Genomic DNA, 27,484 nt, shown 5'->3' on the forward strand with positions numbered 1-27,484 from the left:
GACAGTGGGGCCATCTCCCTCATCGCCTCCTCCCTGATCCCGGCCTGGCGAAAGGCGGGCAAACATTTCCAAGGACTCTCCAGATTTTCTGAAGGTTTGGCTGCCAGGAAGGCAGGCTGGTTTGGTGTGAAGAGCAGGTGTGTCTGGATTGCTCGGGTGGAGAGGCACGGGTGGGGAGCTGAATTTCTAAGAGCATGGAACCCAGGCTCCCTGCCCCCATCCACTCTTGCTCTTAATAGCATCCTCTCTTTGGGCACAGAATGAGAGAAATCTGGCTCCAGTGGGGGTGTGAACCAAGATGTCAACAACACTCTCCTTTCCCTCCTTTACTCAGGGAGGCCGGTTTGTAATGTGACTGCTACATATGCTGTGTCCACCGAGGGTGTGTGAGAGAGGGAGGCATTTCAGCCTCTGAAACAATAACCAGAGAAACTGGAGTCCTTCCCCCTGCATGACTGATCTCTGGATGAAGAGCACCTGGTGCCCAGCGGGGGCCCTGCTCACTGGGCCCCTTCATTTCGGCAGGGCTCCTTGCCTCCCTGGAATGTGTTCCTTCTTGTTTGGCACTTAGCACCTGGCTCCCAGCCAAACCTGGGGCTGCTTGGAATGTGATGCCCCCACTCACTTCTCTCCCAGGATCTCAAGGCTCTCTCTTCTGCCTTGGGGAGAGGGCAGGCCTATGTGCAGCCTCATCCCACTGCTGTGCCGTCTCTGTAAGGACCTCGGACTGACTTCTGTGACTGAACACAGAAGCACTTGGGTGGGGGAAGAAGGGGGACACTACAGAGCTGGGTCCCCAGCAAAGCAGAGGCTGTGGCACATTGATACCTTATCCTCTTGGCAGTCTTCTAAATTGGGCTAGAGTGGGCCAAGAGTTACTCACTAGCTGTTCATTAACTTGCTAAATGCAGAAAGGTTGGCTTGGGCACCGCTTTGGGAAAATGTGACACCCACTGCTCCTGGATTCAGTGGAGCATGAAGGCATATTAATTGGTGTAGGATTTCTGATGGAAGTTTTTCTTCGATGCTAGTTCCAAATAGCAGGCTAATCCTGAATGTCATGTTCTCTCCAACACATAACTTCTTGAGAGCGGTTTATTAAGTGTCTGCTGTGAACTCCAGAACTTCTATAGCTACTAGGATATTGACTATCATTTTTTTTTTTTTGAGCATTTAACAGCACACCAGGCCCTATACTATGTGCTTTCATGTTCAGGATCTCATTTGACTCTCAATCCAGCAATGAAGCTTTCACACTTGACTGTCAATACTGAGACAGATTAAGTCCGAGATATGACGTGGATCCCCTTTAGGGAATTCAGTAAGGAGCAAGCTAGAGGCATCAGCTATGTAACAGTGTAGGACTCATGGGTAAGACTGACTCAGCGGATGGGTGTGCAGCATGCGTGGGCTTCAAAGACTGAGATTTGGATGAGAGGAGAGACATGTGCTTGGGGGGTAATGCCAGGAAGAGGATTGTGTGGAGGAAGGTGCAGGTGAACCCTTCCGCGAGGCAGAGTTCCTGCACAATCTCTTAGGATCCAGTGCCTGTGTGAAAAGAAGAGACTTGATCCTTCAGGGACAGTGGAAGCTAATGGAAGGACTGCAGCTTAGAAGTGATGAATAAGATGATGGTTTTAAAAAGTCTTGTAGAATAGTGTGGATCAGTCACTTATTGGCCCTTGGTTTAAGACCAAGCCAAGAGTCTAGATCATGCTCTCCAGTGTCTGTAATACTGGCGTTTGGGTTGGATAACTTCATTATAGGGGGTTGTCTGTGTCTGATACTTAGTCATAGCCTAAGTATTCTGCCAGGGTACCCTTTCCCTCTGCTTATGACAACCCAAATCACCCCCCCAACATTGTCAAATATCTCCTGTAGAGAGGGTAAAACTGTTTCCAACTGAGACTCACTGATCTGATGGCAGAGAATTAAGAGACTTACCTCAGAATAGTGACAGGCCTTTAAACTTATTATTGTTGTCATTCCTGTGTGTGTGTGTGTGTGTGTGTGTGTACACCCAGGGTCTTGTGCTATACTGCTGAACTATACATTCAGCTCCTGAGTACAATTCCCAGCTCAGCATATATTTTGTTAGCACTGTGCTCAAATCTATTGACTTTTGGAATAGCTGATAAAGTAAAAATTGTTTCCTTGCCACAGGAAATGTCGATGCCAAAGAACTTCCTGGCCCAATAGGCTTCAGAAGTAGATGGTTCTGCACAACAGAACCCTTCAGAACAGAGACCGAGGTGATAGATAATGTCCTGGAGGCTCACCAACAAGACAGTGGCTGATGGCAGGATTCATTTCCTACCCAATTCCCCCAAGGCCCGCTTACCCAAGAGCCACTTTGGCTGAGGAGTAGCCAGTCGGACTAGAAGTGGAAATGGGTAGAAGGGGCTGATTTTGGGTATGTTCTGAGCTCAGAAGCCAGACCATCTGTCAGTCTGGAGAGAGGGCACTACAGTACTTAAGGATGACTTCATGATTTTGTGGCTTGAAACGACATAGATATCCATGAGCAGTAGAGCTCTGGAGAGGAAGGTCAGAAATGTAGCGTTGGAGGCAGGGGAGACAGCTCAGTGGGTAAAGGGTGCCAAGCCTGATGACCTGAGTTTAATCACAGCAACCCACATAACAGAAGAAGAGAATGCACTCTCTTGAGTTGTCACCTGACCCCATAGCCATTTAAATAAATAAAATGGAAAAGAAATAACAGTATTAGACATGCTAAGTCTGAGGTAAGTTTTATATAGCCAAGTGGGGATGTCACGTAAGTGATGGGTTAAGAAACCTGAGTGTCGGAGAGACGACTGGGAGATAGTTTTTGTGGTTGTTGTTTGTTTTAAAGACAGTCTTGCCGGGCGCTGGTGGCGCATGCCTTTAATCCCAGCACTTGGGAGGCAGAGGCCGGCTGATCTAGACCAGCCTGGTCTACAGGAGCTAGTTCCAGGGCAGCCTCCAAAGCCACAGAGAAACACTGTCTTGAAAAACCAAAATAAATAAATAAATAAATAAATAAATAAATAAATAAATAAATAAAGTCTCACTATGTAGCTCTGACCCGCCTGGAACCCACAGAGGTCTGTTTTCTTTTGCCTATCAAGTGTTTTGTTTTTTTGAGACAAGGTTTCACTCTGTACTGGCTATCCTGAAGCTCACTATTGAGTTGCCTAGATTATCTTGGACTCATGACAATCCCTCTGCCTCAGCCTTCCAAGTGCTGGGATTGCAGTTGTGAGACCCCATACCTGGCTACAGTAATCCTTTTAGGATGACACTGGGTGAGATCACCATGTGAATGAACATGCTGATAGAGCAGCGGGGACTGGGGGCCTGAGGACTGAGGCACATGTCACTGAGAGATCAGGAAGAGGAGGAGGAAGTGGCAAAGGAAACTGAGAGCACCCAGTGAGGCAGGGGGAAACCCAGAAGGGCTTGGTGTACTGATAGCAAATTGCCAAACATTAGTGTGGAGACAAGGACAAACGATAACAAGTTTAATTCATTTCACTCTGTGTCAACAGTGCCTTTTTTAAAAAAAAACAGGCTCTTGTTCTGTAGCCCAAGCTGTCCTGGAACTCACAAACTAGGCCCAGGCTGGCCTCCAAGTTGTGATTACGAGAATTAAAGGTATGTGTACAATACCAGATTCATTCATGGTATTTTTGGACTTGGAAGTGACCAAGAAGTTTCCAGTATGGAACCCTCAAATATTTTAATACTTACAGTCAGTCCTTCCTTCTTCTCCTTCCCTCTCTCCCTCTTCCTTCTCTTTGATTTTTGAAACAGTCTTGCTGCATAGGCCAGATAGTCTTGAACTTGTCTTAGTGGCCTTGCATGCTGCAATCACAGAAGTGTACTGTGTCCAGCCTTACACGCCATTCCTAAGACCCATTTCTCTTCCTTCATGGTGAGAAATCGTCCTGAGATCTCAGTCTTCTAAGGCTTTCCAAGACTGCTTCTGATTTCCTGGGTCAGACCACGTTGTCCACTGTCTCCTGTGACTTTGGCAGTGGCCTTTCTGATTCATGGTGTGCCTGTCACTCCTCACCCTTCGTTCTTCCAAATGCTCCATGGAGTCTAATTGTAGGAAAGGTTGAGGAGTGTTCAAGTCGTGGCCCTTGGGCCACAGGCCACCACTTGTGACCAAGGAAAGTCAGAGTGTAGCTCAGTACAGAAACTGTAAATGTTCTTAAAACATTGTGAGCTTTGGTTTTGACAGTTAAAACTAGTTCATTGTGATTGGGTGTGTGTGTGATGGCACGTTTGTAGCAGTCAGGTGTTGGTGGCACACACATGGCAGCTATGGAGGTCCCCTCACTAGATCTTCAGGCTTACAGAGCAGGCACGTTTGCTTGCTGAGCCATTTCAAGCCCCCCCACCCATCAATTTTTTTTTAAAAAGTAACTCAATTGTGTCATTCCCCACTGTGTACTTTGTAGATGATGTCATCACATTACAATTTCCAAAGGTTGGACTTGTCTTGTAGACTTAATAGAATGCCACAGCACATAGAAGAAAGCTTCAAACTCAGTGTGTAGTTGTCCGATTTGAGAAACTTGATAGCCATTTTCTACAATAGTGAGAAACTTCTCAGTGGCTGTGTCCTGTGTAGCTCCTAGTCTCCTGTCCTGCTTCTAGGATGTTTCTATCTCACTGACCTCCACTATGGCTTTCTGTTTCTCTAAGATATCCATTGAAAACTCCAAATTTCTTTTTTTTTTTTTAATTATTTGTCACAATTGATCTCTCTTGTATCCTCCTGGTCCACATAAACCTAAGTCCTTAAAACTTTTTTTTTTTTTTTTTTGCTTTACATCTTGTAAGATTTCTTTATTGTTATATGTGTGTTTTGCTTGCATACTTACATGCATGCATGTTCACCAGTTGTATGTGTGATGTCAATAAAGGTCAGAAGAGGCATCAGATCCCCTGGAACTGGAGTTGCAAATGGTTGTGAGTTGCCATGTGGGTGCTGGGTAACAAACCCAAGTCTTCTGCAAGAACAGCAAATGCTCTTAAGTACTGAGTCATTTTTCTAACTCCTTTCCTTCCTTCCTTCCTTCCTTCCTTCCTTCCTTCCTTCCTTCCTTCCTTTCCTTCCTTCCTTCCTTCCTTCCATACTTCCTTCCTTCCTTCCTTCCTTCCTTCCTTCCTTCCTTTTTTGGTTTTTCAAGACAGGATTTTTCTGTGTAGTCCTGACTTTCCTGAAACTCATTCTATAGACCAGGCTGTCTTTGAACTCAGAGATCCATCTGCTTCTGCCTCCTGAGTGCTGGGATTAAAGATGTGCACCACCACCCCTGGAAACTAGGGAGGCTACATTTACTTTTTGTTCCTAATAGTGTTCTTTCCTCTTTACCCAATAAAACAGAAGAAGCACTGCTACTACTAACAATCAAGATATAGCAGAGTCTGTTAGTTAAGAGCTTAAGTTCCGGTGTGTCTTGGGGACACACACCTGTATATCCCAGTACTGGAGCAGAAGGCAGGAGGTTCAGGGTCATTCTCAGCTAGACTACAATTAAAGCCAGCCTGGCCTGGGCTCCATGAGACAAACTAACTCTCCCTCCCTGCCCGCCCCCCTCAACAGAAAAGGCGTACAGGATTTGGAATTAGTATATCTACATTTAAACTTGTATTTACTTAACTTGGGAAACTCCAAGTCTCAGGGTCCTCATTTTCAAAAGAAGGATGAAATTGTGCAGGTTGAGTCTGGAGAGATGGCTCAGTAGTTAAGAGCACTTGATGCTGTTCTAGAGGACTAGTTTAGTTCCCAGCACTCACATTAGGTAGCCCACAACTGTCAATAACTACAGCTCTGGGGGATCTGATGCTTCTGGCATCTGTGGGCACCTGCTGAAATGTGCAGACACACACACACACACACACACACACACACACACACACACACACACACCCTCACCTACACATAACTAAAGATAATAAAACATTTTACAGTGAGACTCCCGAATCCAAAGTCTAAAAAGTTCCAAAATCTGACTTTTTGGGCACAGTATGAGCTGACAAATGGAAAACTCTACAAGAGCTATTCAGTCCAGCTTACCTTTCAGGCTAATCGTTATTATCATATAGGAAAATTCATGCTAAACCCTCAGAACTTCCTGATACATAGAAAGAACTAAACAAACATTAGTTGTTACCTGCTAAACTTAAAGAAATAAATGTAAGCTGAGTATGATGGTGCACACCTGTGATTCCAACACTCAGGAGGCAGGAAGATTGACACAGGTTTAAAGACTACTCTGGTCTATATAGCAAGTTGTAGTTTTGCCAGGGTTATGTTGCATGTCTCAAAAAAGTCCATAAATAAGCAAATACAAAATTTGATGCCGGTGGAGCTACAATATGGTACTGCATATTGATTTTTAGATGACTTTGGCTGTCTATATGCAAGAACGTAATTATAGATTAGTGCCTTTTTTGAGGGGGTAGGGCAGAGACATTGAGACAAGATCTCATGTAACTGACACTGAGTCTTGAACTCCCGATCCTCCTACTTCAGATTCCCTAGTGCTGGGGTTATCAAAGTGTCACCATGACTGACTCTGCTATGGCTTTTAATTGATACATAGTAATTATACCTATTTCTGGAGTGGTTCTTGGGTTGTCTAAACCATGGTTTTTATTCCTCAAGGAGAAATTTTGATTTTTTAAGTATTTTGTTTACATGTATTTTTAAACAGATTTTATTTTTTATGTGCACTTGTAGGGATCAGAGGAGAGTCTTGCAGAAGTTGGTTTTCTTCTTCCACCATGTAAGTCTCCAAGATTTGAATTCAGGGGTTGGATTTGACAACAAATACCTTTACTCCCTGAGTCATCTCTCTGGCCCCTTAGGGAGAAAAATTGAAATAAAAGTTATTAAAAGGATCTCTATAGCACTGGAGTTCCTAAAGCCTAACAGTGGGACAGCATGGCTTAGAAAACGAAACTCTATTAGCTTGATATAACTCCTTGTTATCTTTAAAATAGTGCTTGCAACATGCATTGCAACTAGGTAAAATGTGAAAACCCCTGAGAAAGGAGCAGACCAGCTAAAAGGATGTCCCTAGCTAGATTGGCCAGTTTGGTGGGTTCCTCATTCTCTGTCAGGTTACATAAGTTCACTGACCCCTCCCCCCATAACTTGGTCTTATGTAAGCATGAAAAGTTACATAGATTGGTGTAGCATTTTGATTTCTGTGACTATGCCATGGAAGGATGATGGTTTTCTTTTTTTCCTTTGATAAATAGCTTCTATATTCCTGTTTATCCATTCAACAAATAATGAGTGTTTTTATGCCAGGTAGTGTGGGAGGCAGTGACCTCTCTCTTACAACTTAGTGGGGGAGACACAATACCAAAAATTATGTGTGATTAGGACCCACTGAGAGGATTCCTGATTCTAGGATTCAGCAAGGGAAGCAAACTGGTCTGGGATGTCCCTGAGGAGGACCACTAAAGGCAGGTGTTCACTCTCCTCCTGTTCTCCCTCTCCCTGTCCTGGGGCCTATGTGTGCTAGGTGGACAAGCACTCTACCACTGAACCAGATTCCCTAATCCTGTGTGAAAGCGTTAGGGGAAAGAATGTGTGTGTTAGAGGAAATAAGGACAAGGGAGTCTAAGACAGGGGGCTGGTGAAGAGGCAATGTGAATAGGGAGGACAGATTATCTAGATAATCTGTTGGAAACACTGGCAGAAGGCAGAGGGGAATTGAGTCTGGGGAGCCTGATAGCCCTGGAAGACCACTTTAGAAGATAGTCAGCTGTCTAGAAAGGAGAGTGACTGTGGCTGTCTTCTGAGTTTTGTTTTTGTCATTGTGTAGTTCAGGCTGGCCTGGGATTCACTGTGTAGACCAGGCTTAAGCTTGCAATAGTCTACCTCAGATTTCCAAGTGCTTGGATAACAGGTGTCCATCACCATACCTGATATGAGAGTGACTATTTGGAATGGAGAGAGAGAGAGACAGAGAGAAAGAGAGACAGAGAGAGAGACAGAGAGACAGAGAGACAGAGAGACAGAGAGACACACAGACAGATACAGAGAAACAGACACAGACAGAGAGAGACAGAAATACATGGATTAAAGCATAGTTAAATGTAGAATCAACAGGACTAGAAGGCTGATGGATGTGGAGTACGTGGGAGAAAAAGTCAAGGATGACTCCAACATTTCTGGCTAGAATGGGGGAGGAATAGGTTGGATGAGGAAAGATGAGTTGACTTTTGGGATATGGGGCCTGCAAGGATGCTATGGCATCCCTAAGTGAAGGTGTGCAGCAGGTACATGGATATGCAGGTTGAAGCTTGGAAGAGGAGTTTGGTGAACTGAAATCTGTCATTGGTCTTGGTAGTGGAGAGCACAGGAAGTATGCAGTGAGAAGTGGACTGTGGGATTAAAGCCCTAGAATACAGGGTGTGAAGAAGACACTGGCAATTAAGAAAGTGACCAGAGGAGGGAAAACTGGGTCTTGCATCAGGTAAAGGAAGAGAGGTTTGAAAAGGAGGGTTTGACGCTATTTATTCTGCTCATAAAATAAAAACTACTAGTGCTCTTATGAGGGGCATTTGTGGAGGAACTGTGACAGAATCCAGATTGAAGTGGCTTGAGAACTGGGAGGGAGGGAAGCAGTTACAGAGCCCAGTGTAGACACCTTGCATGCAGCTGCGAAGAGGAGGAAGTAACGAGTCAGTACTTACAGGGAGACATGCTTTTATAGATTTTGAAAAACAGAGTTAGCCAGGTATTGGTGATGCACTCCTTTAATCCCAGCACTCGGGAGGCAGAGGCAGGCGGATCTCTGTGAGTTCAAGGCCAGCCTGGTCTCCAGAGCGAGTGCCAGGAGAGGCTCCAAAGCTACACAGAGAAACCCTGTCTCAAAAAACCAAAACAAATAAACAAAAAACAAACAAACAAAACAAACAAAACAAAAACAGAGAGTTCATACATTCAAAGCTGTTGGCTAGGGACCAGTGAAGGCCAATGATGTGTGTATGAAAGAGGTGTTTGCATAAGGTCCCTGTCCACAGATGGAGGTCAGCCTTAGCTCTGAGGAGGGAAGGCTCTGAGAAGGGTATGGATACAGGTAGGTTTGTAGATTTGGTGTCAGGGAAGTTTGATTCTGCTGGCTCCTACTCTTGTTGAAGTAGGAGAAAGGGCAGAGGTAAGGCTGAGGGTGAAGATGAGTGAAGTGTTGTTCCGAGCAGAGTGCGAGCTGGCTGGGAAAGCAGACCCTGGCTTCAGAACTGGTTCAGAAATCTGTCTAAGCTTACACTGTGGGAAAAGGGCCTGTCCTTCACATGGACTGCTAGGTGCTAGTATGTGAAGAAAACCAATCCAGAGAGCTGCCTTTATCTTGTCTTTTAACACAAACCACAGGATTTAAGAGTAATTTATTTCCAGCATAAAAACTCACCTTACTATGGGCACTGAAGACAACACTGCCCTGTCCTTTGACACACCGACATATTAGTTGCTTCTTACTCAACAACATTTCCCCTTTGTTTTACCTGCAGAATTCAGAACAGAGCATCAGATCCCTGAAAGTGGAGTTACCAATGGCTGTGAGCCACCATGTGGTTGCTGGGAATCAAACTCAGGTCCTCTGCAAAAACAGTAAGTGCTTTTAATCACTAAACCATCTCTCCAGCCTCAATAACATTTTATTTAAGTACATTAAACACTTCATTTTCCTTAGTGGAAATTCAGCCTCATGTTGAAACCTGGTGACTAATTTGCCCTATGTTGTGTAGAACCACTTTATCTTTGCTTAGTCCTAGTTCTTTTTTTTTTTTGTTGACACATTCCTAAGGTCCCCCTTCCAATTTTTAATAGATCCTCCAGATGTCTGCTCTTGTTTTATTCCCTATCTTGCATATATAATAAGAATATGAAAGGCCACTTAAAATAGGAAGTGCACTGTAGGGCTTTTTCAGAACCTTAGATCAGTACATGGACATCAGGAGCTGGTCCAAAGATGACCTAATGTATAAAACAAGCCAGTTACTTACTATCCAGGTTCTGCTGCTTAATAGTTATATGACAGTTAGGACTGGTTTCTGCAGCACACCAGCAGAATATGCAAAATCCAGAAAGGAAAGCAAGGTTGCATTAGATAATGTTCAAGCAGGGACTTCTCCCCACTGTTTTCTGGGGGTGGGGAGGAATAGGTGCAAAGAATATGAGGAGACAGAGGTCACATGGTTGATATTCTCTGAGTTTATTTCTTATTATGAGATGGGAATTATATCACCTGAAAAAAAAACATGAGAATAGCCAGGAGTGGTGGCATATTAGCTATAAAATCAGCCCTCCAGAGGTGGAGACCTCAGGTCAGAAGTTCATGGTGTGACTACTTATCAAGTTGGAGGCTAGCCTGGGCTATGAGAGACTATCTCAACTCCCCTTCTCCTGAAAAAAAAAAAAAACAACCCAACATTAAAAAGACTATATATGTATAAAACCTTTATAATGAATACTTGAAAATACAGCAATATATAGCACACATATTTTATGCATGTCTGAAGTATTTAACACAGAATGCCATGTAGGCTATATGTTAGTATTTATCATCCTTGAATAGCTGAGATTAGAGACCTGCACTACCATTCCTGGCTAAAACCAAGTTTTGAAACTTGCTATTAGTCTTTTAAAAAAATGCAAGTAGCCAGGTGGTAGTGATGCACGTCTTTAATCCCAGCACTTGGAAGGCAGAGGTAGGCCAATCTCTGAGTTTGAGGCCAGCTTGGTCTACAGAGTGAGTTCCAGGGCAGGCTCCAAAGCTACACAAAGAAACCCTGTCTTGAAAAATGAGAACAACAATAACAACAAAAAGCATATAAATGGGAGGACAGAGAGAGAAATAATGTTTATTTTAGTGATTGTCATATGCCTCACACTGCTATTCAATCCTAATGGTACTTAACCTAAACACACTAGTTTTTTCACAGATTAGGCCCTGAATCTCAAATTTACCTGAGGTTATAAATTCATAATTAACTAGGCATGGTGGCTCCACTCTCAAATCCCAGATTTTTGGGCTTGAGGCCAGAGAACTGCTTCAAGTTCCAGGCCAGCACTAGCTACATAGTGAGCTTCAGGCTAACCTGGACTACAAAGTGAAATCTCAAAACAAAACAAATAAACAAACAAAAACTTAACCTCAGCACTTGGGAGGCAGAGGCAGATGGATCTGTGTGAGTTTGAAGCCAGCCAGCTCTAAATAGTGACTTCCAGAACAACCAGAGTTGTAAGAATTTGTCTTAAAACAAAACAAAACAAAACAAAACAAAACAAAACAAAAAAACCAGTTACAGTGACACATGCCTTGGAGGCAGGGGCAGGCAGCACTTGGAGGCAGGGGCAGGCAGATCTCTGAGTTCCAGGACAGCCAGGGCTATACAGCGAAACCATGTCTCAAAAAAACAAAAAACCAACCAACCAACCAAACAGAAATCTTCCAAAGTGAAAAACAACAGGGCTGAGGGTGTAGCCCAGCCAATAGAGCCAAGGTTGTGGAAGGCTTAGGGTTCAATTTCTGGTGCATACACATACACAAAAAGATAACTGGGGCTGGAGATGTGGTTCCACAGTTAAGAGCACTTGTTGCTCTTGTAGAGGACCAGTTTTCAGCACCCACATGGTGGCTCACAGACAGTAGCTCAGCTACTGTAATTCAGTTCCAAGGAACCCAAACTGTCTTTGGACCTCTCAGGGCATCAGGCATGCATATGATGCACATGCATGCTAAACACTCATGCACCTGGAAAGAAAATAAAGCTAAAAATGTTTGAAACCAAAAGAGCTTAGCTTTGATTAAAGAATTCATTGGCCTAATGCCATGGCATAAACACTTCTATAATTATTTTGTATATATAGAGTGTGTGTGTGTGTGTGTATGGTATATGGGTGCATGTTAATTCATTCCTATATTTGTATGTTTGGAGGACAGAGTCAATACTGGACGTCTTCCTCTGTAATTTATTTATTTATTGTTTGTTTGTTTTTTCAAGACAAGGAAGGTTTCTCTGTGTAAACCAGGCTGGCCTTGAACTAAGAGATCCACCTGTCTCTGCCTCCCACGTGCTGGGATTAAAGGCACGTACCATTTGATTCCATCTTATTTTTTAAGACAAGGTCTCTCACTTACACTGGAGCTCACCCATGGCTAGACTGTTTGGTTAGCAACGGTTCAGGGCCCTCCCTTCTCCACTTCTCCAGCACTGGGATTACAAATGCCCACCACCATATTTAGATCTTTATGCTTGTGAGCAAGCACTTTACCCACCGAGTAACCTCTCCATTCAATTAGTTTATCTAAGTGATGAAAGAAAAAAAAAACCCACCAAATTTTCAGCATACGTAAGTATGTAGCTGAGAAATTCTACTTTGCCATTTAAATAGAATGACTATTATTATGATTTTTTAAATCAATTTATTTTTATTTTATGAGCATTGGTGTTTTGCCTGCATGTATGTCTGTGTGAGGGTGTCAGGTTCCATTGAATTGGAGTTGTGAGCCACTATGTGGGTGCTGGGAATTGAAATCAGGTTCTCTGGAAGAGCAGTCAGTGCTCTTAACCTCTAAGCCATCTCTCCAGCCCCTAGAATGACTATTATTAGAACACACTGTCAATATGGAAATTATAAAAATTATAGCATCAGCTGGCTATGGTGTTGCACATCTGTAGTCCTAGCACTTAGTAGGCTGAGGCAGGAGAATGACAAGTTTGAGGATAGCTGGGACTATAAAGCAAGACTGTTTCAAAGAAAAAAAATCTGTAGTATAGTAAAAATAAAGCATATACTAGAACTATAATAGACATAGGAATTACTTAATACACTTAATAATTTTTAAATTATTCCTTTTTAGTTAGAACAGGTGTTTATGAATTTCAACATCCTAGCTAATAGGGATGGATGTATTTGTGTAGACAGTAACAAATAGAAAATCTGTTGATACAGTGAATGTATGAGTGTGCACGTGTATACATATATATTAATTCCAGCTAATGTTGGATTTATATATGGTAACTTCTCAATTCCATATTGAGACTCAGGTTGAACAAATATGAATATATCTATGGGGCAGCACAATAGGATATTTGGAATAAAATAGTATTATATTAATAGTATTAATATATTCATATTATTAATATAGTATTATTAGTATTATATTAATTGTGTATGGTCAAGCAGTGCATAAAAGACTATCCTAGTGTTTAGTGAAATACTTCATGTCAACTTAAAATCTGTTATTTACAATGCCAACATTTTCAAATGATATACTCAAGATTTTACTATTTATTTATTTTAGAGACAGGATTTCTCTGTGTGATAGTCTTGGCTGTCCTGAAACTCACTTTGTAGACCAGACTGGCCTCAGACTCACTCAGATCTGCCTGCCTCTGCCTCCCAAGTGCTGGGATTAAAGGCATGTGCCACCACCACTCGGCCTTATTTATTTATATACATATGTGTGCCCTATATGTATACATATAGGGACTCTGGCTGTTGTCTAAAGAAGTTCTGACACAAGGCTTCAGTGTTACATATCACGTACATCCCACAGTCATAGCTGTTTTGTTGAGCTGGGGCTTTCTCTTCCACAAAGACCAGTTTGTCTTCCTTGCTCCCTAAGAAATAAATAAATATGTATTTATTTATATACATATATTTATGTATATAAATATATATTTATTTATATACATATGTATTTTAAGAAATACATATATTTCTTAAAATATATGTATATATTTATATACATATATATATATACATGGTGTACTTATGGGAGACAGAGGACAATTTATAAAGAATCAGTTTTTTCTACCAAGTAGGTCCTGGGATCAAATTTAGGTCATCAGGTTTAGTGGCTTAACCCTCTGGGCCATCTCACTAATCATACTCAATGCTTTTTAAAAAGAGACTAACAGCTGGACAGTGGTGGCACACACCTTTAATCCCTAATCCCAGCACTTGGGAGGCAGAGGCAGGAGGATCTCTGTGAGTTCGAGACCAGCCTGGTCTACAAGAGCTAGTTCCAGGACAGACTCCAAAGCTACAAAGAAACCCTGTCTTGAAAAAAATGAAATATCTCTTTTCTAAATACATAGCATGGCTGAACTAAGTCCCAAGTTAGTCTCTTTTTTTGTTTGTTTGTTTGTTTTCGAGACACAGTTTCTCTGTGGCTTTGGAGGCCGTCCTGGGAGACTGTATATTTTTTGTATTTTTAAACAAAGATTTAATAGTTTAGTTAAAAAAGAATTCATTTCTGGGACAAACCTTAGGCAATTAGTCAAGACTGCTCTCATATGCATTAGCAGTCTGATATTTAAGCAAACAAGCATACTTTGCATTATCAGAAAGACAACTTTCCACAGAGAAGGAACTCTTTGATGGTCTGATCAGCTGCCTAACTCAACAGCCACTGAAATGATACTGCTTTGCTACTGTTATCTCCACTGGTGGCCTATTAGCAACCTGTGTTGCTGCTCTACACTTGCTGTCTCCTCTGTGTTTCATTGATGGCTCTTTGCCAGTTCCTAACATTCTCCTGCCTCTTATCTTTCATTAAGTCTTTTGGTTCGAAACATACTAACTTGAAATGGAGACTTCTTTTCCTAACTTGTTTCAGGTCCCATTCACTGAAGCCTGCTTATGTGACTTGTGTTTTTACACTTATACCATCTTCCCCTTCCTGGCTCTGGGGAACTGAGTTACTACTTCTGTGGTTGCTGACTGGCAAGGTTATTTTGGATCATGAAGGCTGCTGGGGTCAGGGTTAGAGTGGAGAAGTAGCTGAAGTCAGTTTCAGTGGGTGACTCACATCTTTTTTTTTTTTTTTAAGATTTATATATTTGTGTGTTTTATGTATGTGAGTGCTCTGTTTTCATGCACACCAGAAGGAATCTGATCTCATTACAGATGGCTGTAAGCCACCATGTGGTTGCTGGGAATAGAACTCAGGATATTTGGAAGAGCAGTCAAGTGCTCTTAACCACCGAGCCATCTCTCTAGACCCTACATCTTTGTTTTTTACATCCTATATGCACTGCAAATTGTGCTGCTCCTCCCCCGAGACAGGGTTTCTCTGTATGGCTTTGGAGCCTGGGATTAAAGGCGTGCGCCACTAATGCCCAGCTGCATTGCAAATTGTTATCAGGGACCTAATTAATGTGTGTGCCCAACTTTTTGTGTAAATTATTTGAAATAACTGAAAACATATCAATAATGTTGTGGGAGACACTATCTCTTTTTCATCTTGGTTTCACATTTTAATAATTATGCTGTCTGCATTTTGAATTGAGTTTGAGAAAGGTGACTTTTCTTCCTTTATATTTTAAAAATAAACTGGCTCTATGTTTCAGATCATTAACAGTCTGAAGATTACCACAGCATAACTGAAAACAATTTTGCCAGATTAGTGTAAAAGCTATAGCTACCAAAAAGTAGAACTGTGTCTGAAATAACAGCAAATTTTGGCTAGTTATCAACTATTAGTTTTAGAACCAAAGCATGTTCAGTAAAAGGAGCCAATAGGTGCACACCTAACAGACAAGGCATAGAAAAGCCATTATCAATCTGGAGTAGCCAATTTACCCACTCCTAGAGCCAACCAAGAGATACACCACACACCATAGTGGTGTGTGTGTGTGTGTGTGTGTGTGTGTGTGTGTGTGTGTGTGTGTGTTTTAAATTTGCTGCAGGTTGGGATTGAATCCAGGGCTTCCTGCACACCACAGCAGGTGCTCCACCTCTGTGTTATGTCCCCAGAACACAGTCATTTATTTTAATGAAGTCTCCCCAATTTTTTTTTTTTTTTCTGAGACAGGGTTTCTCTGTATAACAGCCCTGGCTGTCCCGGAACTTACTTTATAGACCAGGCTGGCCTCAAACTCACAGAGATTTGCCTGCCTCTGCCTCCCAAGTGCTGGGATTAAAGGTGTGTGCCACCACTGTCCAACAAGTTCCCCTTTCTTGTATTTTTGGCTGTAAGTCTAGCCTTTAATGGCTGAGTCATCTCTCCAGCCCAAGTTTCCCCTTTCTTAAAGCATTCCAAGAATCAGATGAAGATGGGCTAAAGTCATCTTTATTAAATATTTGCAGACAGAAAGCCTTTGCATTAGAGAATGCCTTATTTTTAGAATATGAAGGCCCCAAGTGGAGTTAGGCCAAATCCACTTCCAGCCAGACACTTCTCACTATGGCTGTGTAACAACCTTTTGGTTCTACTTCTGTTTTCTTCATGCATGTCTTTAGATCCCTTATGTCATTGGTTTGCTTTAGATTTTCCTTTAGAATAAGCCAATGGGGGGAAATGGGGAAACCAAAAGGAAGTTAATTTTATAGCAACAAGAAAAAAAAAAGAATCTTACTTGAAACTGTATAGTGATTTTTTTCTCAAGGTTTTGGTACATAAGTTCAAGACATTTTCACAGAATACACTGCTCTCCTCAGGGTTAAAGTGAAGCTTCCCATTCAGATAATGCCGAGGATGACATTTGTTTTTCAAGAAAACAAAGAAGTAGGACTAGTAAACTTTCATCTACTAGTGGTTTTCCTTTAGGCACTGAGGCTGTCACCAAAGGGGACTGCAAACTTCAGGAGCATTCTTCAGTAGCTACTTCTTTTTTTTAGCAAGTCTGGCAATTAGATTTTTCCATTCTCCCCTCTTCTTTGTGATGTATGCTGGGGTGAGTAGCTGCAGTAGGGACTCTGGCTGTTGTCTAAAGAAGTTCTGACACAAGGCTTCAGTGTTACATATCACATACATCCCACAGTCATAGCTGTTTTGTTGAGCTGGGGCTTTCTCTTCCACAAAGACCAGTTTGTCTTCCTTGCTCCCTAAGAAAGCCTTCAGTTTCTCTGCTACCTGTTTTGCATGGATTGAGTTGCTTCTGCTATGGGAATCATAATGAAAGAAGCTATTTTCATCCTGGAGATAAACCAACAAACTCCAGTGGGTACCCCCAGCTGCTTGGTTAGAATTATCATTGATGGCTAAAAATACAACTCTCTTGTGGGCAAGATCCAGGGGTTCAAGGAACATGGCAATCTCCGCAGGGCTGCTGGTGCACTTAATGAATTGGGCGACTTCAGGGCTGATAAAGCAGACATGGTCCGAGTAATCATGAAACTGACTGTTGGCAAAGTATTCAAAGGCAAACCCAATAATATGGTCATTGAGCCAGCTTGGAGGGTCCAATAGTGAGACATCCGACTGTCGCAGTAGACTGTCCATATAACTCAAGACTACAGGATCCATCTTGTATTGTACAGGGCTTCTCAGAAATCCAGAAGCTGAAGGAGAGTCAGAAGACAATATTTACTGTTGAATATGAATTAGGTTATAAAACAGCTATTCTTACAGGATTATTGTAAAGATGACATATAATTATAGTCTTTATCGATAACTTCCAACAATGCTGACATCATAACACACTAAAGCTGGACAGTGGCAGCATGCCTTTAATCATAGCACTTGGGAGTTCGAGGCCAGCCTGGTCTATATAGTGAGTTCCAGGACAGCCATGGATATGAGGAGGAGCCCTGTCTTGAAAAACAAAACTAACTAACTAGCTAGCTAACTAACTAACTAACTAACTAACTAAATTAATTAGAAAACACTAAAGAAACTTTAGCTTCTGTACTGGACATGAATAATTAGAATGAATTTTAGTTTTATATTTAATGAATTTAGTTTTATATTTAAATGTAGAGGTTGGTTAAAATTATAGCTTATATTTTGCAAAAAACCACAGCAGTAAATATATTCTAACTCTAATGAATATATAGTTGGGTGTGGTGGTGCATGCTTGTAATCCCTACATATGGGAGGGATTACATGGTCAATCTTAGCTACACAGTGAGTCTGAGGTCTGCTTGAGCTATCTGAGACTCTGTCTTAATATGATAGTGCATGATAACAACAAATTATTTTTAAAGATGAATTCAAAGAGTCTGAAAGAAAAAGTTACTAATTATAAAAAGAAACAGTTTCCATTACAACATTGATTTTAAAGAGAAAGTATTTCTTCCTCCTTCCATAATAGAAAGTGATAGTGGTGATAGCTGCAGTTAAAAGATATGGGAATTTCAAGAACAGAAAATCATGCAGATAAAGTAATACAAAATGAAACCCATTCCTCAATCTTCCCAGCTTTATGCATGGGTGATGCTTTTGCTTATTTCCCATCTTTCAACTTCAACATGTAGGATAAAGACTAAGTAATGTAATACTTATAATGTCTATCAGAAGTTCTTTTGACATTTTGATACATACAGGCATAGGCATCAGGGTTCCTAGCTTGAGCCTTAGTTTTAACACTGATTTGCTAGTATCGACTTTAATCCCAGCACTCAGGAAGCAGAGGCAGGCGGATCTCTGTGAGTTCCAGGCCAGCCTGGTTTACAGCAATAGTTTCAGGACAGCTAGGGCTGTTATACAGAGAATCTCTGTCTTGAAAAACTAACATAAATAAAATAAAAAAGCATTCATAATCCTGCAAAGTTGGCAAATAAGTTTCCTTGAAGATAATTAAAGTGTTTATTTATTTGAGACAAGCTCTTACTATATAGACTTGCTTGGCCCGGAACTCACTATGTAGACCAGGTTTGCTTTGAAGTCAAACAAATTCATCTGCCTATGCCTCCTGAGTGCTAGGATTAAAGGTGTGCATCAAATAAACCCAGAATTTAAAGATCTAAAAAAAGCTGTATACATAATATTCACATTATCAACTAGATGATACTATAGATACAATCAGAAAATCTGGCTAGCACTACAAACCAATTAAAGTAAATGAAGGCTAGAAACAAAATACTCATTCACATTCACTTGTTTAAATAACAGGTTGGCTAACTTGGGGGAAAGACAGACAAGGTGTCTCACAGGATTAATATGCTTGTGAACAATCACGACTGTGCTAACAGGCAAAGCTGCAGGTGTACAAGATGGCTTACTTGGACCTACAGACTCAACTGGGGTAACGGTTAACTGCTGTGCACTAGGCTGACCTCAGCAGAACTTCTAAAATCAGACCAGGAAAAGGATCACAGGCAGATTGAAGGAACAGAACAAAGCATAATATAAGAACACAGAATGATGACACCAATTTAACCAATTCTAACTATTAGATCAAGTATTTTTATTGTTTGGTTATACTACTAAAGTCATACAAATTTGATATAACCAATTCCATGTAATCAAACCACACAAAACTGTACACAAAGTTGGGCGTGGTAGTGCACATCTTTAAGTCACAGCAAACCAAACCAAACCAAACCCGTAAAAAACTGTACACACACAAAAAAATACCTTTCAAGAAAAAATGTTAAAGTAAAATGAGGTGATTAACTCTGTGTACAAGGCAGTTTTATATACACACCATGTGATAATCTGAATGACTTAAAAAACAGTATAAGGCTGCTTAGGAGAAACTATATATATTTTTATATACACAGAATGCCATGAATTAAGAGATTAAAAAAATATTGTGAGACAAAGTCTCTTTTCCTAAGTAGCCCTGGATGGAACTTCCTATGTAGATCAGGCTGGCCTGAACTGGATGGCAATCCTCCGTCATTGGCTTTCCAAGTATGGATTAAGTTTTTACTAAGAAAGAATAACATTGCTAGAAGAGCAGCTTGGTGGCAGTGCATTTGCGTGCCATGTGCACGACCCTGGCTGGCTTCTACACTCAGCAAAAAAGCAAGAGAACCAGGAAAAAAAAAAAGGAAGAAAAGAAAGGAATAACTAGAGTTCAGACAAACTGGAGTCAGGAGTGAAGTTAACGAGGCATAGAGTACATCGGTTATGCTCAAGCCACAAACTTGGCTCTAAGCTTTTTGGAAGCTAACAAGAGAGTTAAGTTAAATATTCACAAGGTACATAAGGTAAAAAGAAAAAGAAAATGCTTACTCAGGAGAAGTAGCATTCTTTGTATTAACATCTAATAGTTTATTATTGTTGTTTTGTGTTTTGAGCCAGGGTCTAATACTGTAACCCAGTATGACCTGAAACTTGCTATGTAGCCCAGGCTGGCTTCAAACTCAAAGCAATTCTGTCTCAGCCACCCATGAGTTGGGATTATTAACATGGGCTACCACTTCAGGATTTTGATATTTTTTTTCCCAATAGATTTTCATAAAAGAAAACATGACACACCATATATGTTCCACATCATCTTTATGTTTAAATAAGATTGTTTAAAAATTATTCTTTTTTTAAATGATTCTTTTAATATTAAGCCTGAGCCTTTAATTCCAGCACTTGGGAGGCAGAGGCAGGCAGATCTCTGTGAGTTTGGGGCCAGCTTATGCAACTTCCAGGACAGCCAGGGCTACACAGAGAAACCCTGTCTTGAAAAACAAAACCAACCAACCAAACAAACAAAAAATTAAGTCTGACAACAAATGGTTTTTCAAGTGCTAAGTACTTGGACTTGATAGAAGAATATCTTACTGGGCTGGAAAGATGGCTGAGCTGTTAAGAACACAGGCTGCTCTTTCAGTAGTCCAGAGTTCAATTCCCAGCAAACACATGGTGGCTCACACCATACTATAAAGGGGAACTGCTAGTCACATGTGTCAAGCCAGGCTTCTGGACACATATCTCCCTTTATACCAGCCTGTGGGTTGCAACCACTTTGGAGGTCACATGTCAGATATTTACATTATAATTTATAACAGTAGCAAAATTATAGTTATGAAGTAGCAATGAAATAATTTTATGGTTGGGGGTCACCACAATATGAGGAACTGTATAAAAGGGTTGTAGCATTAGGAAGGTTGAGAACCACTGGTTTCTAACATCAATAACTACAGCATAGGGTTGAATGCCAGGATATACAACTTGGTAAATATCTGAGTTGTCTAGTTGTTAGTTCTCCATGACCCCCAGTTAATAGCCAGCTAGGGATAGACGTTTGCAAGAAAAGTACCTGAATAGACAGTTTGCCTCACACTGAAGGAAGAGACTCCAAGACTCTACATGGTGTTCAGTCTGTCACCACTCACCATCTAATCATCTTCTAACCTGTGTTTACACTCCATCTAGTCCCGCTTCATTGCAGTCACATTTAAGAGTCTATATACTTAAGACACTTTTCCTATTTATTTACTTACTTGTTTGTTGAGGCAAAGTTTCATGTAGCCTAAGATGGCCCCAAACTTAGGCTGGTCCTCCTGCCTTAGCCTTCTTAGTGATGGTATTACAAGCATGAGCTACCATACCCCATGAAGCTCACATTTTACTCAAATAGTTTTTGTGGTCTGGGGATTGCTCAGGGGCAGAATGTCTGCCTAGCATGTACACAGTCCTGAATGTGATCCCAACACTTCAAAATGTGGGGAAAGTTTTGTGTTTTGCCTGAGTTTTGAAACACCCAGTATGGTGGTTGTAGAGATGGTTCAGCAGTGCTTACTACTCTGTCAGAGAACTGGAGTGTGCACCACCACACCTGCTGTTTTATAGTGGTGGTAGGGATTTGAACTCAGGTATTTGTGTTTCTGTGCTTTACTGAGTCATCTCCCCAGTCCAAGATGGCATTCTTTTTTATTTTTTTGCTTTTTTTTTTGGTTAACTTATTTTTTACATTCCAATCCTAGTCCTCCTACCCTCCTCTCCTCCTGGTCCCTCCACTGTGCCCTCTCCCTGCTATCTGCTCCTTGGAGAGGATAAGGCTTCCCCTAGGAAGTCTACTAAGTCTGTCCCATCATCTTGTTGAGGCAGGACCAAAGCACCTCTCCACCCCCCATACCGCTGTGTTTAGGCCGAGCAAAGTATCTCTCCATATAGAATGGACTCCACTAAGTCAGTTTTTGCATTAGAGTTAGAACTTGGACAGACAGTTGTAAGCTGCTATGTGGATATTGGGATTGAACCCAGGTGCTCTGGAAGAGCAGCTAGTACTCTGGGGCTGAGCCATCTCTCCAGCCCCAGATCAGGAATTCAAGATCAAGTTTAGCTACATAGTGAATTCAAGACCAGCCTGGGATACATGAGATGCTCTTTCTTTCTTTTTTTTTTTTTAAAGATTTATTTATTTATTATGAATACAATGTTCTACCTGCATGTATGCTTGCAAGCCATAAGAGGGCACTAGATGTTGTTACAGATGGTTGTGAGCCACCATGCGGTTGCTGGGAATTGAACTCAGGACCTCTGGAAGAGCAGCCAGCTCTTAACCTCTGAGTCATCTCTCCAGTCTTGAGATGCTCTTTCAAAAGAAAAAAGAAAAAATCAGGAAAAACCTAACCAACTAGCCGCTTACACAGTATTGGATCAAGGTTGAAGTAGAGCATATATTAAGTAGGGCTAAATCTTTTGAGTTATTTCGTTTAGTTGTTTAATGTAAACTCAAAAGTTGTTACAAAAAAAATTGGTGAGAAAATGAGCTAAGGCTAGAAATTCCCAAGCCTCTGATTTGGAAAAACTGAGTTTATTTAGACTACTCTGAGAGGGTTTTATTCATTGGCTATCAGAGAGGATAGGACTAAGATTTTCGAAACTATGATACAGATACACAAGATAATAGCTATAATTGAGACAACTGAGGGTTTCTTGCTGCCCAGAGTATACAGTACCTTTATAACAGATAATTATGGGAGAGGTATCCATTTAATTGGAAGTCACAGAAAGGACTTATAGAAATTTTCTCCAAGTAAATAAAATTCTTAAAAAGCTTCACTAGTTTTTAGTGTTATTTCTGCTGTCAGATGGTCTTGTTCCCACCCCTCACCAAGGGACAGAGAGCTAAACCTCACACTCCATAGATCATGAGTTTTTGTTTGTTTGTTTGTTTGTTTGTTTGTTTTTTTGAGACAGGTTTCTCTGTGAAACAGCCCTGGCTATCCTGGAACTCGATTTGTAGACCACGCTGGCCTTGAACTCACTGAGATCTGTCTGCCTCTGCCTCCTGAGTGCTGGGATTAAAAGTGTGTGTGCCAGTACCACCTGGTTAGAGCTTGAGTTTTTAGTCTGTGTTGATCACATCTCCACTCAAATGGCTTCTGCAACCCTGTGATGGACAGAGTCAATATAGGCTAGTTATGTTGAAGAAGCCTTCTCAGAGAACCTGGCTCTGGAAGTTCGGGAATTTTACTCATTATGACTAGTCATACTGAACTCCCACACTCATAATTTGACTATACTTCATAAGCACATAATTTGGGTACTAACTGGATTTTAGCAGTCAGTTGGTACACTATGCAATACTGATTGGTGTCTGAAGGAGATAGATTATCTGGGCCTTGAGGATCTTTTGGTAATGAGTTTTACTCATCTTAGGTGTTGAAAGGATTGGCAAGCAATGTCCTCCCATCTTACTTCGGGTAAGGTTTGACCCTGCTTAGCTTCTGAGATCAGATGAGATCTGGTTCCTGGAGGGTAGTATGGCTGCAGGTAACAAACAGGTGTCCTGACTTCAAGCCCAAAATGAACCACACACATATACAGATGCAACCTGATCGGGAAACTGTTATTACTATATCTGAACATGTGGTTAGGTCATTACTTTACAGATGGACTAACAACACTAAAGGCTAAGATTACCTCTTGACCATACAAAGTACCAGTTGATCTCCAAACTGGGGATATATTTTTTTCCAATCTAGTTTTGTTTCTTTCCTTCCATTCATCTTCCTGTCTCTCGGTTTCTTTTGAGACAGAGTCTCACTATGTAGTCTAGGCCAGCCTCAAGCTCTCTGGGATCCTCCAGCTTTACCCTCTCAAGAGCTGGGAGTAGATATTTAATACCCTATTGAGCCTCAAAGTCAATGCAATTTTTCAAAATTAGTTTATAGTCATTTCATTTTTACCCTCCCATCCCCAGCCAGGGTTCTGATATGTATTCCTGGCTGTCTTGCACTTGCTTTGTAGATCAGGCTGGCCTTGAACTCACAGAGATCTGCTTACCTTTGCCTCTTAAGCACTGAGATTAAAAATCTTTGCCACCACTCCCAACTCTATCTTCTTTTTGACAATTAACCTAGGCATTATTCTTCATTAATTTCTTCCAAATAGAACTGTAACCATATTCTTACAAACTTTAACATCTCATTATTTTCCAGATGAAGAAGTTGCAGCTTAGCATACATATTTTCCAATAATAGTTCCAATTTACCTTCCAGAATAATTTTCTAGAATTGCAATTACATATACATGCATCCACAAACTTACTGCCAATGAAGGTTCTGGCTATTAGGGAACAGTGGGTTATTATCAGATTAGTTGTTGCCCCAGGGATAAAGAAGGAACAGAAAAGTAACCACTTCCCTATCCTCATCCCAACCTATCATTTTCCCCAAACATGGATTTGATGTGCCATAGTCTCGATTAAAACTATTATACTTCGGTGTTCTGAAACTCGGGAATCCATAGAGTAGGATGTGATTAAAATGCAAGGGTTCTAAGACCTTGGACTGGGAAAAATGTCTTTTCATTTTCAATTAATTCTGGCTCAAAGTTAGCATTTTCTTCAATAATTGTAGGCAATCACTGCATTATTAGCAGTCTTCTTTGTCACTAGAAATCTAGTATTTTTACATCATATTAAAGTTGTTGCAGGTATCTCAATATAGTTTATACTCATTACTCCTTTGACATTATATAATTAGGCCTGTTGCTACTTGCTACTTAATGCATAAAGTACATCTGTAACTACACTACATATTTTAAGATGTTTAACTACTTAACATTGGCTTCCTAATTCTATGTATTTTATTGTATACATTTAAATAGACTTTCTAAGATCAGGTTGGCATACCAAACTGCCAAAGTAGATAACTTAAGTCATGTAACATGGAATCCAAGGCTCCTCATAATATGTTCACACATTTTACCATTTTCATCTTTTCCCCACCCCTATTCTTCATACTGTGCTAGAGCCATATCAGACAACACTCTTTCTTATCTGGAGGCAGATAGACAGGTTTTTTTTTTTTGATTACTCTAGATAATATACAGCAGCCATGCTTTCTTGGGCTTTACCTCATAGACCTGTTTTCTGACTACAAAGTTTATTATTCTCTGTTTAAAAGTCAGTTTACTCAATCCTCTGTGATTCTAAGAGGGCTGTGTTTTAAACATCTTTATATCTTGCTCTTAACTTAAATCTTAATAAATGAGCAAGACACTTAGAATTGTCAAGGCAGAGTGAGTATACAGTAATGTCTAGGGGCGTGGATAAAAACGTGAATAGCACCAGGCAGTGGTGGCCCATGCATTTAATTACAGCACTTGGGATCGAAGGCAGGAAGATCTCTGTGAGTTCGAGGCCTGGTCTACAGTGTTAGTTCTAGGACATGCAAGGCTATACAAAGAAACGCTGTCTCAAAAAACAAAATAAGCTGAACAGTGGTGGCGCATGCCTTTAATCCCAGCACTCCCAGGAACCAGAGATAGGAGACAGAGTGAGTTCCAGGACAGGCTCCAAGCTACAGAGAAAGCCTGTCTCGAAAAAACCAAAAAGGGTGTGTGTCACATCTGGTTTCATTAAATTGTTTGTTTAAAAAACAACAAAACAATAACAAAAGACTGGACATAACTTATAAAACAAGAGGAAGTGGCAGTAACTGAGATGGATCTGATTAGGTTTGGGGATGGGAAGCAGAACTGGTGGCCAATGCAGAGAGGATCTGAAAGTTTATGCCTATGCTACAGGACAAATTCAAGGTATGCCTGTCCCTGTTACAAAAAGCAAAAGCAAAAGCAAAAAACAGAAAGAGGGCTGAGGGTACAGTTCTGTGGTAGAGCACAGTCTAGCAAGCACAAAGCAGTAGACGCAAACCTCCTGCCTACACCTTCCCCTCCCACGCACCTGGAACAGTGTGGACCAGAAAGGCAGTGTGGCTTCCCTTCTCTCAGTTCCCACAGCAGTTATTTAATTCTCTCAATATTCTGCTCAAGCTTCTCATCTTATCTTCAACTCTTTGTTACCAAATGATTCCAACTTTAAGGTTTCAAAATCAACTCCCTCAACTTCTTGTCCGTTCCCAGTTCTCATCACTACTTTAGCCTTATCATTTGTACACGTTTTATAGTTTAATTGGGGGGGTCGCAATAAAAAAATCCCAGGTGATTCTAATGGATAGGCTTGGGTTCTATTATTATTCTAGCCCCTTCAATTATTTACTTTCAGGTTCCATGTCAAACTTTCACAACCCGCTCCTCGCCCCCGCGGCCCCCCCCCCCCCCGCGAGGGACTGACCCAGAACCTACTGCTTGTTCTACCAACTGAGCTAAATTATTCTATTTTTTTGAGACAGGGTTTCACTATGTGTCTCCGCTAGCCTGAATTTCTCCAGGCTGGGTTGCCTCTGTTCCCAAACATAGGAATTAAAGGCGTGACCACATCTGCTTTTTTTTTTTTTTTTTTTAAATTGGCCCTGAAAGGCTTCCCATTTGGCGATCCAACTGCCTTACTCTTTCAGGAGCTGGGAGTACAAGCCAGCCAACTCAGGTAACCCGTCATCCCCTGACTCGTTCTAGTAAGTTTTTTTTTTTTTTTTTTTTCTTCTTGTGATCAAGATTTTGCTTTTACTCCAGGCTGGCCTCACAGTCTGGCTGCTTTGATCGGAAGTCTACCTGCACAGTTTATGTTAATAGATGGCAATCCTCTTGCTTGCTTTTTACTCTTTTAGGTAGCTGTCACACGCTTTTTTTTGTACCAGCCACTCTCATGGCCAGGGTGCTTCTCCCATTTTTTTCTGACCAGTGGAGGGTTCTAATACAAGTTCTCGACAGGCCTGAAAGTCATGTGGGAAAAAGTTCTCCTCTGCAATTATGGACTCCCCAGTTTGTGTTCAGATCATCCTGTGTTATTTTACTGTGTTGCTATTGCGAACTCTTTGCTTCCTACATCACGGCATTCGAAAAACTGAGGTTATTTCACTTCCTTTTGGTATTCTGGGACTTACAGTATAGCGAGAAGCAACTCAGTGAAAAAGTCTGTGGAATGAATGGAAAGAAATACTTGGACTCGGGGGCGGGGACACGTGGGGGGAGGGGCGCGCGCGTGTGGAAAGGGGCGGCGCTGGGAATCCAGCCGCAGAATGGGGGGGGAAGAGGCTCCGATACGCTAGAATCTGCGTGGACCGCAAAGCGATCCACTGTTTCCACAAATTCAGACAAACCCAAGTAGGGAGGAGGCTCCTTACCTATTCCTCAGGCCTCACCAACCCAACCAGCCTTCAGGAATCTCCGTGCTGGCCGGAAAGTGAGACCTAAGGTCGCAAACTCAGAGGTTTGCCTCCTCCAAACTTACGACATTTCTATCTTCTAGAAGCGGAGAGAGACTGTCTGACAGAGTTCATAGCACGGCCGTAAAGTGAGGAAGGAAAAGGGAGGCGGGGCCACTCGGGGGTGGAGGAAACGGGGCGTGTCCGCGCAAGCGCATGCTCTGCGCTCCAGTGGCGTCACGTGCGGAGGCGGGGTCGGGCGGGGCCGTCCCGGGCTTGGCATCAGGGGGCGTG

General features: G+C 41.5%; 1 protein-coding gene across 3 annotated transcripts; it reads right to left on the reverse strand.

Annotated features, from left to right (window-relative positions):
* Positions 1 to 6,700: 6,700 nt before the first annotated feature.
* Senp8 (SUMO peptidase family member, NEDD8 specific) lies at positions 6,701 to 27,461 on the reverse strand. 3 transcript variants are annotated; one of them, XR_003485176.2, is made up of 4 exons: positions 27,170 to 27,421; positions 16,387 to 17,311; positions 9,426 to 9,519; positions 6,701 to 6,862 (listed from the first exon to the last, which is right to left on the reverse strand). XR_003485176.2 is itself a non-coding variant. In XM_027414863.2 (3 exons), exons 2-3 carry the CDS (start codon positions 17,274 to 17,276, stop codon positions 13,493 to 13,495), a joined length of 573 nt encoding a protein of 190 aa, XP_027270664.1. In that variant the 5' UTR covers positions 17,277 to 17,311; positions 27,170 to 27,461; the 3' UTR covers positions 13,460 to 13,492. The 3 variants fall into 3 exon arrangements, 2 of the variants coding, with proteins under 2 accessions (XP_027270664.1, XP_027270663.1); XM_027414863.2 differs by lacking the exons at positions 6,701 to 6,862; positions 9,426 to 9,519 and adding an exon at positions 13,460 to 13,624 and having other exon boundaries at positions 16,836 to 17,311; positions 27,170 to 27,461; XM_027414862.2 differs by lacking the exons at positions 6,701 to 6,862; positions 9,426 to 9,519 and having other exon boundaries at positions 16,079 to 17,311.
* Between the last annotated feature and the right edge of the window lie 23 nt (positions 27,462 to 27,484).

This window comes from Cricetulus griseus, chromosome 4 (genome assembly GCF_003668045.3).
Source record: "Cricetulus griseus strain 17A/GY chromosome 4, alternate assembly CriGri-PICRH-1.0, whole genome shotgun sequence".
Lineage (NCBI taxonomy): Eukaryota > Metazoa > Chordata > Mammalia > Rodentia > Cricetidae > Cricetulus > Cricetulus griseus.

Bases quoted from the DNA above. Each gene is read 5' to 3' on its own strand.
- Senp8 (XM_027414862.2), bottom strand. From the start codon at position 17,276: ATGGATCCTGTAGTCTTGAGTTATATGGACAGTCTACTGCGACAGTCG.